We start from the raw sequence: 17,179 nt of genomic DNA, 5'->3' as shown, positions 1-17,179 counted from the left end.
ACAAGCCAAGACACAAAAATGCCCTACTACAGGCAGCAAGAAAAGCAAAAAAAAAAAAAAAAACAAAACTGATGATGAACTTAGAAAGGGTCAAAAATTGATTCTGAATACTGAAAAAAAATCAGATCACACCTCAGCTGAACCAAATATTCAGTTCAGTTCAGTTCAGTCGTTCAGTCGTCTCCCACTCTTTGCGACCCCATGAATCACAGCACGCCAGGCCTCCCTGTCCATCACCAACTCCCGGAGTTCACTCAAACTCATGCCACATCAAACTCATGTCGGTGATGCCATCCAGCCATCTCATTCTCTTTCGTCCCCTTCTCTGCCCAGCCCAATCCCTCCCAGCATCAGAGTCTTTTGGAGTGAGTCAACTCTTCGCATGAGGTGGCCAAAGTGTTGGAGCTTCAGCTTTAGCATCAGTCCTTCCAATGAACACCCAGGATTGATCTCCTTTAGAATGGACTGGTTCAACCTCCTTGCAGTCCAAGGGACTCTCCAGAGTCTTCTCCAACACCACAGTTTGAAAGCATCAATATTGTGGCGATCAGCTTTCTTCACAGTCCAACTCTCACATCCATACATGACCACTGGAAAAACCATAGCCTTGACTAGACGGACCTTGGTTGGCAAAGTAATGTCTCTGCTTTTTAATATACTACCTAGGCTAGTCATAATTTTCCTTCCAAGGAGTAAGCGTCATTTAATTTCCTGGCTGCAATCAGCATCCGCAGTGATTTTGGAGCCACCTAAAATAAAGTCTGACACTGTTTCCACTGCTTCCCCATCTATTTCCCATGAAGTGATGGGACCGGATGCCATGATCTTCGTTTTCTGAATGTTGAGCTTCAAGCCAACTTTTTCACTCTCCTCTTTCACTTTCATCAAGAGGCTTTTGAGTTCCTCTTCACTTTCGGCCATAACTGTCCATAACCAAATATTATGCACAGTTAAAAAAAAAAGTTGATATATATTCTAAATTGTTTTTCAATAATCTAATGAAATAAATGCTTCTAAGCAGGATCACATGAGCATGGATAGCAACAATCCTTTTTCCTAAGAGAACCATCCTTGAAGAAGCTGTAAGTTTCAGACAGCAGGACACAGAAGATGGAGGAAACCAAGAAATACTGACAGAATACAGCAGCTGATTACATAAAGGTTAAATGATGTTGTGCGTTCTTTTTGATATTATATCTTTGACTATAGAAATCTGCAGAATCTCAGCTGAAGAAAGGGAGTGGCTGGATTAACTGGAGGGAACAGTCTCAGGCGCCAAGGACCAGTAGAAAATGAAGGGTCTGGAAACAGTTTTCCATGCCCTAACCCTGAGAACGGAGAAGGCAATGGCAAGCCACTCCAGTATTCTTGCCTAGAAAATCCCATGGATGGAGGAGCCTGGTAGGCTGCAGTCCGTGGGGTCGCTAAGGGTCGGACACCACTGAGCGACTTCACTTTCAGTTTTCACTTTCACACATTGGAGAAGGAAATGGCAACTCACTCCAGTGTTCTTGCCTGGAGAATCCCAGGGACGGGGGAGCCTGGTGGGCTTCCGTCTATGGGGTCACACAGAGTCGGACACGACTGAAGTGACTTAGCAGCAGCAGCAGTAGCAGCAACCCTGAGAAAAGAGACATTCAGTTCTTTACAGAGCAATATAAGATATGTGGGAAAACTAACTTCAGATTAAATGACCTGATGATTATTTCATCAGAAAACAAAAAGGACTAGATACACTCAACCCTACACTTTAATTTTTATCAATGTGTAACATCAGCAATCTGACATTCCCCAATTTACCAGTTCTCTTGTGAAGATAAAAAGTAAAAGCCCCTAAAATAAGGTGAGTACTTGTCCTGAAGAACAGCAATAAAGGGGACGCAATCTTGGAAGATTGTCTTCAGAGGCTGGCTACAAAGCCAGACCCAAAGAACTCAGCTGGGAAAAGTAGGAGAGGGCAACTGTGAAGAGGAAAGAAAGCAGGCTGAATCCCAGAAGAGACCATGACAAAAGTGGGCCCTGGGGACTTGTCAGCGAGGCCCTGCAACCAAAGATGTTAGCAAGTCTATTCCAATCAACACTTCTGTACAGAAAGTGATTCCTTTCATCTTTCTCAGCTTAGATTTACTTATCTCGAGACACTATAAACGTACCTAACATTTTGCCTTTCCAATTCAGAAATTAAAGGTTGCCTCAAACACACCGGCTACAATGGGAACAGGAGGATATTCTTTTGTCTTCTTTCAGAGTTTTCCAAGACTGCGTTATAAGGATTAGCAATCACTACCTCTGAAGCTTCTTCTCTCAAGGAAATCATCATCTTGTCAGACAGGAAAGTACACACGGAGAGCATATCGCTGCTCAAAGTGCTAGATTTCTTTTCCGAAAACTCATGTGGGTTTTGGCCTTTTGTTTTCCATATCTAATTTTTTTTTATATAAATTCATTCTCAGGATACTGCTTTCTGGTTGCTGAAGTTTATATAGCTCCATATTTAAATCTTAGGGCCTAGATTCTCAGTAATCTCAAGGTATCACTTTGCCACTTTATCTAATTTTTAAAGTCCGTCTAGTTGTCTACTGATTACAAAAGATAATCCAATTTCCAGTGTGCTGAGCAATGGGGCTTAAAGAAATACAGGAAAATCAAATACATTAAAGCTCAAAATTAAAATGAACAGTAGTCATCAAAAGCCAGTCCATCTTACAAATTATATAAGACTAGAGAAAGCAGAAAATCTTTTAAAACTAAAAGCAAAACTGGAAAGGTGAAAGATGGCCAGAATCTGGACTTTAAAAAAAAAAAAAACAACAGGTTGAAATTCCAGCCTGGTTTCCCTTTTTCATTAAAATGTGTTCAAAAAATGCTCTAATATCAAGCTCCTGATTGTTTTCCCCCCTTTAGCATGGTTGCATGTTTTGACTATAAAATTAGTTTAATGAGATAAACTTTGGGGACCAAGATTTTTTTAGGCCTACTAGCCTAGTTGTTTTTTCTCAAACTTCATTCACAGTGCATGCCTTGGATCCACCAAAACAGTTGCTAGTTCTCAGCATAACTCAAAGACTGTAACTCAAAGACAGATTCATCATTTCTGATGCAACAGTCAGTTAAAACTGCTTTCTAGTCAAAGGGGAGTTGTTACTCTTCAAACATTCATTCCTAACCTTCTGGAAATGCCCCTATTAAAAACCTTCACTTCTTTCCTCAAGACGCTGTAACCCTTCTTCTCACAAATCTACACTAAACAATTCCTCTCATACATATTTCAAAGTCTTGCTTTTCATTCGACTACTGCACTTTTTGTGGCCATGTGCAGCTTTAAACGTCTCTAATTCTAGAGATTTTAGGGGTTAAAAAACACTCGAGGCCAACACTGCTCTTCCCTGTGAAAGAAGGGAAAGATACAGTTAAGAACTGCTTCCTATCACAAGTCTCCTGAAGAAAATAAAGTCAACAGCAGTCTAACATCAACAAACTAGCATGCTCAGAGTAAGTTTTCATTATGAAATCTCATCGTTTTACTAACACATACGAAACTTAAGTTGGAGAGAGAGATTCTTTGCCTGGGAAGTGGGCAACAGAGGACTTACAGGGAATTTAAAAGCCCCTCTCTCTGCCCAATGATGACGCTCTCACAGCACTGTGCTACACAAAGAAAGAATGTGCTCTTTACTGTTTATCTTCCCCGCAAGGCTCTCTACTTCAAATATCTCAATCATGGCTGGGGATGTCTCTACAGAAATCCACCTCAATGTTCAAAGCACAAAACAAAGCTCAGAGGAATACAGCACCTAAGATGAAAAAGGGATGAAAGAACCTACAGTCCTTTTTTCTTCTATTAATAGGGCACTGGTGGATTCGGGAGAGACGTAGAGGCAGGGAATATTAGTGGATGAGAAAAAAATAAATACCGGAGGAGGAGGAAAGAGAAGGTAGGCTGGTAGGCTTTACTATTACTTTACTTACTTACTTTACTTACTTTATTTATTACTTTACTTACTTTACTATTACCTTACTTTCCTGACAGTTTCAAAGCATTTGGGGGGAGGGGGGGAGAGGAAGAACCTGTTATTTCACTAAAGAAAAAGCAACACTGTAAGAAGAATTGCATCTCAATTATTTTTTATTTTCAGCTCTATCCCTGCAAGCCAGCCCACTTAAGCTTTTACATCACTTTCCTATCTTACTACCTCTATGTTGGGGTTTGGGACTTCAAACAAACACTTTTTTGTTCTTTTCCTTCTTCTTCTGGAGGGAAAAGATGGCACTGATTTGCTTAAAAGTACGGATGGGGAAAAAAAAAAAGTACGGATGGAAAGCATTATCTTGAGGAGTAAATGGGTCTTAATAACAGAACTATGGATTTCTCTATCCCTTTGACTGTCAGCACACCACTAAAGGCTAAATGAAGGCTCAAGAGGGAGGTAACATCCCCCTTGTCAAGTCTCTGTTTCCTTGCTCCTGCGATATTGGCTTTGCCAAGTAACCCAAGTCCCGTAAATACACATTACAGGTCTCTCCAAACTACTTCTATAAAATAAGATCTTGTTTGACCAACCTTATAGAGCCATCATTTATTTCTACAGCTCCTGAGATGCTCTGCTGCTCTGTCTGCCTACATTCAGAAGGGAACTAAAATTCCAAATTTCATTTATTCTGGGCCAAAAACCAGACCTTTTGTCCTCCTTCCTAGACATGTTGCAACTTCAAGTTGACTCCTCTGCCTAAATTAGTGGCATATGCTTTTGCTCTTTTAAGAAAGAAAGAAAAAACACCCCTTTTTCCCTTATTGAGGAAGGCACCTAACTCTGATAAAGGCCTCTGCTGCTGCTGCTGCTATGTCGCTTCAGTCGTGTCCGACTCTGTGCGACCCCATAGACAGAAGCCCACCAGGCTCCCCCGTCCCTGGGATTCTCCAGGCAATAACACTGGAGTGGGCTGCCATTTCCTTCTCCAATGCATGAAAGTGAAAAGTGAAAATGAAAGCCCTCCGTTGTGTCTGACTCTTCGCGACCCCATGGACTGCAGCCTACCAGGCTCTTCCGTCCATGGGAATTTCCAGGCAAGAGTACTGGAGTGGGGTGCCATTGCCTTCTCCGATAAAGGCCTCTAGGAAGATGCTAAATTGCCTTGACATGTTTGCTGCTGCTGCTAAGTCATGTCAGTCGTGTCCGACTCTGTGTGACCCCAGAGATGGAAACCCACCAGGCTCCCCCGTCCCTGGGATTCTCCAGGCAAGAACACTGGAGTGGGGTGCCATTTCCTTCTCCAATGTGTGAAAGTGAAAAGTGAAAGTAAAGTCGCTCAGTCGTGTCTGACCCTTAGCGACCCCACGAACTGCAGCCTACCAGGCTCCTCCGTCCATGGGATTTTCTAGGCAAGAGAACTGGAGTGGCTTGCCATTGCCTTCTCCGCTTGACACGTTTAACAGCACCTTATTTCAGAGAACATGTTTGAACCTCCAGCCGTACCCCAAGGGCAAACACACGGAGCCCCCAAGGGGGCAGAGGGGGAAGCCTCCAGGAGGAATAGGCAGACTTTGCAAAACTGACGGGAGGGAGGAGAGGGGACAACTTTCAGGACTAGAAACAGAGGCAGTCCAGATGCTGCGACGCCGCCCGGGCCCCGGGATGAACCGACGCCCCCGCGCCCCCGCGCCCAGCCCTCGGCCGCGTCCTCCCCCCACAGCCCCCAGCGGCCCGGGAGCGCCACACGGCCCCGCGGCGCCGGTCGAGCCCCAGGGCTGGCGGAGTGGGCGCGGCGCGGGGTGGGGGGGCGCGGGCGCGGAGACCCAGAGGGTCAATCCCGTCCGCGGGCATCGGCCCGCCGCGGCGCCCAGCCCCAAACTCGGGCGCCCCCGCGCCGCGCCGGCCCGCCGCCCGCCCCGAGAAAGCCCCGAGACACCCCTCCACAGCGCGCCGCCCAAGCCTTTGGTTTCGGCGGTGCCGAGAAGAACGCTCCCCGAGGAGGAGGGACCGCGGCTGCCGGTGCCTCCTCGGCACAGGGTCAGACCGAGGAGCGGGCAGCCGCGGGCGGCAACTCCTCAGTCCCCGCTCCCGACTCCTTTTCCCGCTGCGCCGAACGGGAAGGGGCCTCCACGACCCGGGACTCACCTCACACCTCGGGGCAGGGCTCCCGGGAGGCTGCGGCGCCGGCCGGGAGCGGCCGCGGGTCCCTCGGCTACACGGAGCCAGCGAGAGGCGCCGGCGAGCTTTCGCGAGTGCCAGGGCGCGGGGGCGGGCGGGGGCGGGGAGCATGCGCGCGCACGTACGGCGCAGGCGCGCTGCGCCCGCTCGGCTGCGCGCTCGCGTTTTGTGCCCAGCTTCTGGGTAGCCGGAGAAGGCTATGGCAAGCCACTCCAATAACTCTTGCCTGGAGAACCCCATGGACGGAGGAGCCTGGTAGGCTGCGGTCCGTGGGGTCGCTAAAGGTCGGACACGACTGAGCGACTTCACTTTCCCTTTTCACTTTCATGGATTGGAGAAGGAAATGGCAACCCACTCCAGTATTCTTGCCTGGGGAATCCCAGGGACGGGGTGGGGCCTGGTGGGCTTCCGTCTCTGGGGTCACACAGATTCGGACACGAGTGAAGCAACTTAGCAGCAGCAGCAGCAGTTAGATTACCAGATACATCATATATATGAAATTGCTGCTGCTGCTGCTGCTAAGTCGCTTCAGTCGTGTCCGACTCTGTGTGACCCCATAGACAGAAGCCCACCAGGGTCCCCCATCCCTGGGATTCTCCAGGCAAGAGTACTGGAGTGGCTTGCCACTGCCTTCTCTGATTTGAGTGCTACCGGGAAGCTGGACTGGAAGTCCCGGCCCGCCCCCGCCCGCCCCCGCGCCCTGGCAGTCGCGCAAACTCGCCGGCGCTCCTCGCTGGCTCCGTGTAGCCGAGGGACCCGCGGTGTGAGGTGAGTCCCGTTGGGAAGATCCCCTGGAGAAGGGGAAGGCTGCCCACTCCAGTATTCTGGCCTGGAGAATTCTATCGACGGTACAGTCCATAGGGTGGCAAAGAGTCAGACATGACTGAGCGACTTTCACTTTCACTTTCAAGTATATGCTTGACTCACTTTTCTAAGTATAAGATAACTTCATTTTATATTTAGACCAAGATTTGGCAACCATTTTTTGTTAAGGGCTAGATAGTAAGTATTTTCAGTTTTGCAGGCCATGTGATCTCTGTCTCAACTTAGCTGTAGGCAATACATTATATGTGGCTGTATTCCTATAAAATTTTATTTGCAAAAATAGATGGTAGGTTTTGGTCTGGGGGCCATAGTTTGATAAAACCCCCCTCTTAGATTTTTAATGATGGAAAGGGTCACAGTCATTCTTTTATAAATAAGAGAGTTGATGATTTTATCAGCATTATTCATCATAGATGATGTGCTTTTGATTTTACAAGTATTTAATTCTTCAAGTCATATAGTTTTAGGATTACTGACTCAGTTAAGAGGCTATTTAATGTCAAGAGAAGATATACCATTTTAGCAGTCGTTTACATAGAATATAATGGAAATGGTGCCTTTCTAGGATTGTGCAACATGGTAGTATTGTATCTTTTCTATCATCCCCTAAGAGAGCTACCAACAAGCTTGACTTAAAGTTATAGGTAATGCTCATAATGCTTTATTATCCTATATTTATAAACCATGATACATATCCTTTAATTTTTGCAACTGCACTGTAATATAAGTATTATGCTTATTTTATGAATGAGGATACAAAGTCTCATAGAGCATGAGCAATGTGCCCCAGGCCGTGTGAATTAGGCAGAAACGTAAATGCCTCTCCTAGCTGCCACACTACTGTTCTTCCTAGGGCAGGACATTGTCTGACTTTAATTGTGAGTATGTGTATGACACAGACTATATAGGTACATAAAATAAATACCTGTAAGCTCAGGATTGGTGACTTTCTCCCGTGAAATGTTATCAGTTGCCTCCAAAGCTGAATGAAAGAATTTAACTCATTTGCACATATCATAAGAAGACCAGGTAGAAAAAGTGACTCTCTGGAAGGTAAGGAGAAGCTTGCAGTTGATAGAAAGATGAAAGTTGTTTTGCAGCCCAAAGAGCAATATGGAAAAAGATATTGAGGCAGATGTGAGAAAAGCTGAAAGCAGTGCTAAGCGCCTCACCTTAGCAGAGCAGACAGATGATCGCTGAAACAGCATCATCAGAGATTGCCCCTCTCTGCAGAAGCGTCCTCACGTTTGAGAGCAGTCTCCAATAAAAGACACACAGGTTGATTAAACCATACTAATTGCTACTACTTTTACAGTTAAAACCTGTAAGGTTATGACCACCTTGATCTGCCTAAAACTGAAGGTTCAGTATTACATCGAACCAAAGAATTAAGAGTTTAGTTCCCATACGGAGTTGTGCGTCTCTTGCTCTGTAGCTGCTGTATGGCTGTTCTTGGGCCCGTTAAACCACTGTAGACAGTTTGCAGGGGTGAGGTACTGTGGTGCTTCCACTGATGCTGGTCCATCATGGTTATAGTCGCTTCCTGCTGATCTTCCATTAAAATGCTCACGAAAAGCTCAGAGAGACAAAATAGTGTGTGTAGGTATGAAGAATAGGGAAGGGCTGTTACATTCAGAGGAAAAAAAATGTGATACCAAAGACTATGGACTTCAGAGTCAGAAGATCTGAATTCAGATGCATGCTCTCAGTTTTAACTTTGAATAAGACCCATTTATTCCTGGTCAAGCCTCGATTTCCTTATTTGTAAAATAGGAACAATAGCAAAATCTCCCCATGTTCCTCATAGCCTTATTGTGAGCCGCAGCTGATGAAAAGTTTGTGAAAGCCTTTATACAATGCATTATGCATTTTAAATTTAGTATGCAAATGTAGCATATTATAGCTTTAATTCTGCATTTTAGCTTTGCTGAAGAACATCATCTGCCTTTGGAATTTTAACCATTAAATCACTGAATTGAAAAGTTAATAAACTGTAGAATTTAGTAAATTTGAGCTCTACATGGAAGCAACTGAATTTAGTAATTTTATCTTATAATATTTATTTCAGTGTTTTGCATTTTGGTAAACATGTGAGAGCGTAGGAAGTCCTATTAGATAGCCAATCTCTGTCTCTAGAGGGCACCGAAGGACTCAAATGTTTACCTGAATCTTGCTCTGGGTATGTATCGATATTTTTATTTTACTTTATTTTTCAATCTTGAGAATTTCTTATAACCCTCTTTCTGCCAAAGAATACTAAATTATTATGAGAGGTTTGTGATAGAATCGATGTGAAATTCCCAAGCACCTAACGACTCAAACAGCCCTTTTTAAAATTGGTTATATGGCTACTTTTCTCTTGCCAGGAATCCTTGGTAGAGCTTAACTCTATCATTACCTCATCTTGTATATGGGAGGTACTTCTTTGAATACCTATACTTCAGAAGTATTTGGCTGTAAATAATTTGATGACAGAGAAAATCGGGTCAACAAATAAAATATCTTCTTAAAAGCCAAGTGATGTAAACAATCAATTTTGCTTCTATTTCAAGTTATAGAAGATAAAATAGAAAGTTTTAATGGCCAATTATAAGACAGATGAGAGCTGTGCATTTCTTAAATGGTACATGGCATAACCTGAGTCTGTTAGTCCAGTATGAGTTACAAGTTGCCGACATAACTTAAAACTAGTAGGTGTAGTCCCTGCGATTTAAGATGATATGTACATTTGTAGTGACACTAAATATTACTTATTGTGGGTAAGGGTGAAATTAACCCCCTGCATTATTAATCATGTCAGGATTTTGTTCTGTACTCTGACTTGTTGGCCTCCCAGTCCTATATTTCAGGGGAGAGGGCTGTTGCGGAGGTGACCAGGGGCTCCTTGGGCAGGCCCCTCTTTAGGGCTTGCAGCGTTTTGCTCAGGTGAACATGTTCCTGTCACACGCTAGATTCTTAGGTCTCAGACCTGGGTTTGAATCCTAGAACCACCACTTACTGGCTTGATATTATGTAGATTTTTCTTTTTTACTTTCCCTAAACCTCAGTTTCCTCAACTATACAATGGAAATTAATATTACCACCCACCTCAGAGAGTTGTTTTGAGGATTAAATGAGATGTTGCATATCAAGTTCAGTACTTGACACAGTGCATATAAGTCGTAATTTCCTTTATATTTCTCCTTCATGAGTATAAGTTGATGGCAGTTTTTTCCTCCACTCTTGCTTATTCTACTGGTAATCCTGTATAGGTTCATGAAGGGTTCCTGGAGAGTAAAGTTCAGTACCTGACACATACAAAGTACTCAGAAAATACTTTCTGTTATTACTATAAGTTTTGGTTCTTAATTTATATATTCAGAGACGTGATAATGTCATTATGTTCAAAGGAGGGTACAGTGTTTGGGGCAAATAGATTTTCACTGATATTTTTATTTTAGTACAATCTGCCTCTTCTGTGAGTTTTTAAGATTATTTTTAAAGTCCTCTATAATTTCATTTCTATTTTTGTAAGTTGGACTATTTGCTTAATTGAATCAGGGACAATTTTTAATATATGGAGACTATAAATTATGGAATCTCTTTTGGAAGCTAAATATTGGTTTATAGAAATAGCTGAATAAATTTTGAGGTAAAGTTGGTTTATCTTATAGAAGCTTTTTGCTCTGACAAAAATTTATTGTCTAGCATGCAGAAGATAACTGATTGTTAATAAATATTTATTGACAGTGATACTAATTCATCAACAGTTGCTTTATAGAATACCTTTAAAATTGGGCTCTGATTTCTGTACATTCTGGGCATCTTGATTACTGTACATTTCTAAAAGGCACTTGGAGATTGTTTTCTGCTTTGAAAAAACTGTGTTAATAGACCTCCCAATGGCCATTCTGGATAAGCATTCTTCTACTTTTGATCATCTCAGAAGCAGATTGAGCCTTTGCAGGCATCATGAGTGTCACAGTCACAGAGCTTCAAAGTGGTTTAGCAAGTCTGTCCTCACAAGTTTCTAGTGAACTTTGTTTTCACAGTATGATAAAGTTATTTTGCAAAGAAGACTATTCTATTTTAATTATCCCTAAATTATATATATATATATATATTTCTAGGTTGCTAGATTGTCTTGAAACTATGTATTTTATTTATGGCAAAGGAATTTATCATAGAGTGTATATAGATTATAGTTTTCTTTATATTTCTCCTTCGTGCTTATAAGTTAATGGAAGTTTTTGTTTTCCCTCTTCCTTATTCTCCTGGTAATCCTGTATAGGTTCACGAAGGGTTCCTGGAGAGTAAAGTGTTTGTTTTGAATAGTACCAATTCATCAAGTCCATGTGAGAGAAGAAGTATTGACCTAAGGATATATATGCTTTGCTTTCTTCCATTTTTAATTCTTTTGGTCTTCATTCGTGAGCTCAAGAATCTGTTTGTGCTTTCATTCCTTGCCAACATATCCATGGCTGTCAGTCTTGTGATAATTTATCAGTATGTTGTAAGGGTAAGTATAACATGTTTTTAACTATGTCGTGTGTTTTTTAACAAGTAAACTTTTTTTTTTTTTTTACTTTAGAGGTAAAAGTGATGATGAGTAAAGACCCTACTTCATATGTGTCACCTAGGAGATAATCAGGTTTTCTTTTGGGGGATACTGCTTAGCTGAAGAAGTATATGGCATAGAGGATGAAAGCATAGGCTTTGTAGTCAGATCTGGTTTTGAATCTTGGTCAGTATGCTTCTGAGCTGTATGGTGTTGCCTCAGAACATAGTAATGCCTGCCCTAGAGTTGTGAGATTCAGGAACCTGCCCTAGTACACTGCCTAACAGGAAATAAAGAACTCATCAAAAAAAAAAAAAAAAAATCCAAAAAAAAAAAAAAAGAACTCATCAGTGTCTTGTTTATTCCTTTAAGACTTAAACCAATCACAGGAGATGGGAGTCTAGCTGTGATGTTATGATTTTCTTTCACGCCTGAAGCTTTATTTGCCACTGCAGCTTCAGCTCACTGCCACTACCCTGGGCTGTAATCTCTTTCTGCAGTGACCGCAACTGAGTTCATCATCAGTAGTCTGGAGATATTTAACTCAGTTTCCTTAAAATAATCTGTTGAGGGGATCCAGGGGATCTGCAAATCCCTTAAAATTATTGATAAGATTCAGTGTTTCTATATGTATGTGTGCATTTTCCACTGGGCAGCTGTATAGTTTTCATCTCTCACTGGGGCCAATGACTCAAAAAAGGTAGGGAATCCTTGTTTTGTTCTTTCCTGATGCAATTAGACTTTTTAGACATTGCTGCCAAAGTAGTTGTCCTAAACTCTCCATTAGCACTCCGAGACGAGTTCTCTTATGCTGAGTCTCTGTTTTGCCCTGTCTGAATTCCAAAGCCCATGGACTCGTTGTTATAGCGCACGTGAGTGGAAGAGGAGAAGCAGGAAGACCTCTTAAGATTCTCTAGAGTTCCTGACCCCTTGGTTGGACATCGAGGAGTTAGTGGAGCAGAAACGCATGTTCCTTAGGTGGAGGGAAGCTTGTGAGCCTTGGAGGACAGTTTGGTATTACCCAGCAGCCCACACATTTTAATTTTCCATTTTGACCCTAACGTGTTTCTCGTCATGTGTCACCATCATGTCGCACGGTTCTACTTGTGCTTCAGGTTTTCTCAGTTCAGTTGCTCAGTCATGTCTGACTCTTTGCAACCCCATGGACTGCAGCACGCCAGGCCTCCCTGTCCATCACCACTTCCTGGAGCTTGCTCAAACTCATGTCCATCCAGTCAGTGATGCCATTCACCCATCTCATCCTCTGTCATCCCCTTCTCCTGCCTTCAATCTTTCCCTGCTTCAGAGTCTTTTCCAATGAGTCAGTTCTTCACATCAGGTGGCCAAAGTATTGGAGCTTCAGCTCCAACATCAGTCCTTCCAATGAATATTCAGGACTGATTTCCTTTAGGATTGATTGGTTGGCTCTCCTTGCAGTCCAAGGGACTCTCAAGAGTCTTCTCCAACACCACAGTTCAAAAGCGTCAATTCTGTGGCGCTCAGATTTGTTTATGGTTCAACTCTCACATCCGCACATGACTATTGGAAAAACCATAGCTTTGACCAGGTGGTGGACCTTTGTCGGCAAAGTGATGTCTCTGCTTTGTAATACACTGTCTAGGTTGGTCATAATGTTCCTTCCAAGGAGCAGGCGTCTTTTAATTTCATGGCTGCAGTCACCATCTTCAGTGATTTTGGAGCCCAAGAAAATAAAGGTTTTTCTAGACCCCTCTTCGGAGAAGGCAATGGCAAGCCACTCCAGTACTCTTGCCTGGAAAATCCCATGGATGGAGGAGCCTGGTAGGCTGCAGTCCGTGGGGTCGCTAAGGGTCGGACACGACTGAGCGACTTCACTTTCACTTTTCACTTTCACACATTGGAGGAGGAAATGGCACCCCACTGCAGTGTTCTTGCCTGGAGAATCCCAGAGTCGGACACGACTGAAGTGACTGAGCAGCAGCAGCAGACCCCTCTTATTTCCCCAGTTATCCCTGTGCTGCCACACTTCAGTGTCTTTGTTCATCCTTTTCACCGGCCTCGAGTTCCACTTCCCGTCTGGTAAGGCAGAGAACACAGGCTGGTGAGGGGACTTGGGGTAGCTGGAAGAACTAGCCACTTTGGACCCAGACATCTTGAACAAGATGTGCAGACTGTAAGTCTCCAGATAGTGAGGGTTGGAACAAGGCTCTGTGAGTCAGACCAAGTCATCGAAGCCAGAGTCCAGGCTTGTGCACAAATAATGAGGGTGAAGGCAGTCGTCAGGTCAGAGAGTCAAACACCGAAACCAGGAGCTGGGGAGCCACGCAGGGCTATGAGGCGGAAAGCCACAGTTGGGCAGTCCTAGAAACCAAAAGAGCAGTGAAAGTGGAGTGGGATGAGTTTCACTGGACACTGCCAGCAGTGGTTGATAACTGATCGCATGGCTGTCAGCTCAGGTGTTGAATGTGCTTGCGTGTTTCCTGCTGTGGCAGGAGCCATGCCCGGTGAGAACAGCCTGGGCCTTACAGGTGGAAGCAGTAATCAGGAGCGTTTAGCTCAGCTGGAACATATGGGCTCCGGGAGACAATTGCTTCTGGCAGTAGAATCCTGACAGCTTGGCTACATTTAACATAGGATGCTTAAACTTTTTATTGAAAGAATTATTCACATTTATAATCCACATTTGCTAGGGTGAGGCTCATAAGTATATGATTTCACTCTTCTGCTTTAAATTGTTTCAAACAAGTAAGTAACTTATCTTATTTTTTCTTTCTTCTCCAGAATATGCCAGATCCCCACAACCTTCCAATAGTGGCTGGTTGGAAAAAATACCCCCTGTTTTTTGGTACTGCTGTATTCGCTTTTGAAGGCATAGGAGTGGTAAGGATTTAGTCTTTATTATTATTTTTTAAAATCTTAAGTCAACACAGAGACTTACTTACATTTAAAAATACATGGTTTTCTTTCCTGTTTCTGGTTTGTTTTTTTGTTGTTGTTGTTGTTTGTTTCTATTTTTGTATTCCTAGAAAATGATTTGCATTTTGGTATGATAATCTTGAATTACAGTTTAGTTCCTCTACTAACCAGGAGTTCATCCATGTTTTATCTTGGATAATTTTCTTAATAAGTAAAATGAGAGCATTAGAATAGATGATTTTTAATATTTTGTTGTGAAAATTTTCAAACCTATATAGTGTGATGAACTCCTCTGTAAGCATCACCCAGCTTCAAAAACCATTAACTCATGGTTAGTTTTGTCTGATCTGTATTCACTGTACTCTGTCAAGTCTGGGTTATATTTAGACAGAAACCAAATGTCATATCTTATAGACTAGATGATTAGAAATGAATTGAAATTGTTATAAAGTTTACTATTACATAAGAAGGGTCAAACATAAATTCTTTTTAGATTTATACATATCATTTGTTTTGTGAAATGATGTTATCATGAAGCTACCAAGAGATACAAACATTGTGAGGATTCTGAGATCCTAAATATTTCCATTCAAGATGCTTCCAGTTCAGGGACATCCTTGTGGCCTAGTGGTTAAGACGCCAAACTTCCAGTTCAGGGGGTGCGGATTCAGTCCCTGGTTGAGGAGATAAGATGCCAAATGCCATGTGGTGTGGCCAAAAAATTTTAAAAAGGTGCTTCCCACTCATTGAAAGCCTAGAATGTATAGATTTGGGCAAAATAGAATATTGCTGTTTGTGTGCTCAGTCAGTTGGTCATGTCCAACTCTTTGTGACCGCGTGGACTGTAAGCTGCCGGGCTCCTCTGTCCATGGAATTTTCTGGGCAAGAATACTGCTCTGGGTTGCCGTTTCCTCCTCCAGGCGATCTTCTCGGCTCAGAGAGCAAACCTGCGTCTCTTGTGTGTGCTGCGTTGGCAGGTGAATTCTTTGACACTGTGCCACCCGGGAAGCCCCCCTACTACATCTGATCTTGGTCAAAAGACCATGTCTTTTTGTCTTTTCATACTGTTCATGGGGTTCTCAGGGCAATACTGAAGTGGTTTGCCATCCTCTTCTTCCTGGTCCTTCTCCAGTGACCCAGACCCTAATACTGGGAAAGATTGAGGGCAGGAGGAGAAGGGGGCAACAGAGGACGAGATGGTTGGATGGCATCACTGACTCAATGGATGTGAGTTTGAGCAAACTCAGGGAGACAGTGAAGGACAGAGAAGCCCTGTGTACTACGGTCCATGGGGTCGCAGAGAGTCAGACACGACTTAGCAACTGAACAGTGAAAGGCCATAGCTTATATTTCATAGTCTGATGTTTGGTGTGGGAGCAGAACCACTGATAAACATCTGTTTGTATGAACCACAGACAAAATAGAACTGAGACGATTTTATGCGATTTTAGTTGGGTTTCTGCTCTCTCTGAATTCTCCTTTACAGAATTCTTACTAATTCTTAGAAGCTCCATTTATCCCTGTTAGAGACATAATTGTAGATTTTCATTTCTGCTTTAACTAGTAAGCTATAGTAAAGCTATTGGACATTTCCAGTTACGTGTTGTTCCTCTGACATCTCAGATTCAACAACTCTGAAGTCTGACACATACTTTTTCTTTTTTGTATAAAATCAGTTTCACTTTCTCATTTCTCTCTTTCTTTTAGTTTTACTTTTGGTTGCTCAAACTTGAAACACTGGAGTATTTCTTTTCAATGGGTCCCTGGTTTCCCCATTCCAGTCAGCAATTAAGACGTGTTGAGTCTTCTTTTTGTATTTCCCCAGATCAGCTCCATAAATGAGGTTATGTGTGAAACAGGTGACGCTGCTTCACGCAGATGGAGCCTCCGTAGTGTCCGTTTCCTTCCCTTCCTCCTTTCCTGGCTGCACTGGCACCATCCTGACTTTAGCTTCCCCTTTCAGTCTGGGTTTTCTCTGAGCATACGACTCGTGTACTCTTCGTTTTCTGTTACTCACTCACAGTTCTCACATGGACCTACCCAACTCACCTGAAAAGCGGAGATAATATTAGTTATTGTCTCATGAGGTTATTGTGAGGACTGTGTGAGATCCTATATGCTAAGCTTTTAGAAAAATACCTGGCACATTGTAAACACTCAGTAAATACTTATTATTACTTAGTGTCTTTTACTGTGTGGTCAAATTTGTATGCCCAAAACCTCCAGAGATTTGCTTACAAATTTAACTTTTAAATTGGCCCTTTTTTTAAAAAAAGCCCCCCCCCCCAATAATGTAAATACTTATTCATCTCATTGGGGCTTCCCTGGTGGCTCAGACGGTAAGGAATCTGCCTGTAATCAGGAGACCTTGTTTCAATCCCTGGGTTGGGAAGATCCCCTGGAGAAGGGAAAGGCTACCCACTCCAGTATTCTGGCCTGGAGTATTCCATGGACAGAGGAGTCCATGGGGTTGCAAAGAGTCAGACACGACTGAGTGACTTTCACACTTCACACTTTCGTCTCATTAAACTGACAGACGACAGATGCACATGGATAGATAGAGAAGCAGTTGCAGACATGTGTGTACTTGGGTCAGTGCGTGTACGCGTGCCTACTAACTGTGTCTGCTGAGAGAGCTGAAAGCAGTGGCACCCAGGAGCACTGAGCCCACTTAGCACCCTGATCTTGAGTTCTAAATCTGATTCTCCAGCAAAGGAAACAAAGATTTTTGGAGAAATGGCTGATGACAGGACGGAAGCAAGTAAATTCAAGG

The 17,179-nt window shown here is 43.1% G+C and overlaps 1 protein-coding gene and 1 pseudogene across 3 annotated transcripts in view; one reads left to right on the top strand and one right to left on the bottom strand.

The window, feature by feature from the left end:
• The window catches only part of LOC148773957 (ferroxidase HEPHL1-like), a 125,150-nt pseudogene extending 118,888 nt beyond the window's left edge, over positions 1-6,262 (bottom strand). Inside the window, exons 1-2 of the transcript XR_016036280.1 lie at positions 6,117-6,262; positions 1,502-1,621 (exon numbers count right to left, since the gene is read on the bottom strand). The product of XR_016036280.1 is annotated as a ferroxidase HEPHL1-like (transcript). The remainder of the gene's footprint in view (positions 1-1,501; positions 1,622-6,116) is intronic.
• A 429-nt stretch (positions 6,263-6,691) lies between these two features.
• Positions 6,692-17,179, top strand: part of LOC148773956 (neutral amino acid uniporter 4-like) — a 32,334-nt gene continuing 21,846 nt past the window's right edge. The window contains exons 1-4 of one of the 2 annotated variants that reach the window (XM_088832032.1): positions 6,692-6,917; positions 9,043-9,153; positions 11,245-11,472; positions 14,272-14,370. In XM_088832032.1, coding sequence (XP_088688158.1) covers positions 11,341-11,472; positions 14,272-14,370 — 231 coding nt within the window. In that variant the 5' untranslated portion in view covers positions 6,692-6,917; positions 9,043-9,153; positions 11,245-11,340. The remainder of the gene's footprint in view (positions 6,918-9,042; positions 9,154-11,244; positions 11,473-14,271; positions 14,371-17,179) is intronic. The other variant, XM_088832033.1, reaches the window with a different exon arrangement.

This window comes from Moschus berezovskii, chromosome 25, assembly GCF_049115385.1.
Source record: "Moschus berezovskii isolate FMDL1 chromosome 25, NW_MosBer_1.0, whole genome shotgun sequence".
In the NCBI taxonomy this organism is placed as follows: domain Eukaryota; kingdom Metazoa; phylum Chordata; class Mammalia; order Artiodactyla; family Moschidae; genus Moschus; species Moschus berezovskii.
The sequence above is the reverse complement of the archived record's forward strand: the minus strand, read 5'-3'. Positions and strand labels throughout refer to the sequence as shown.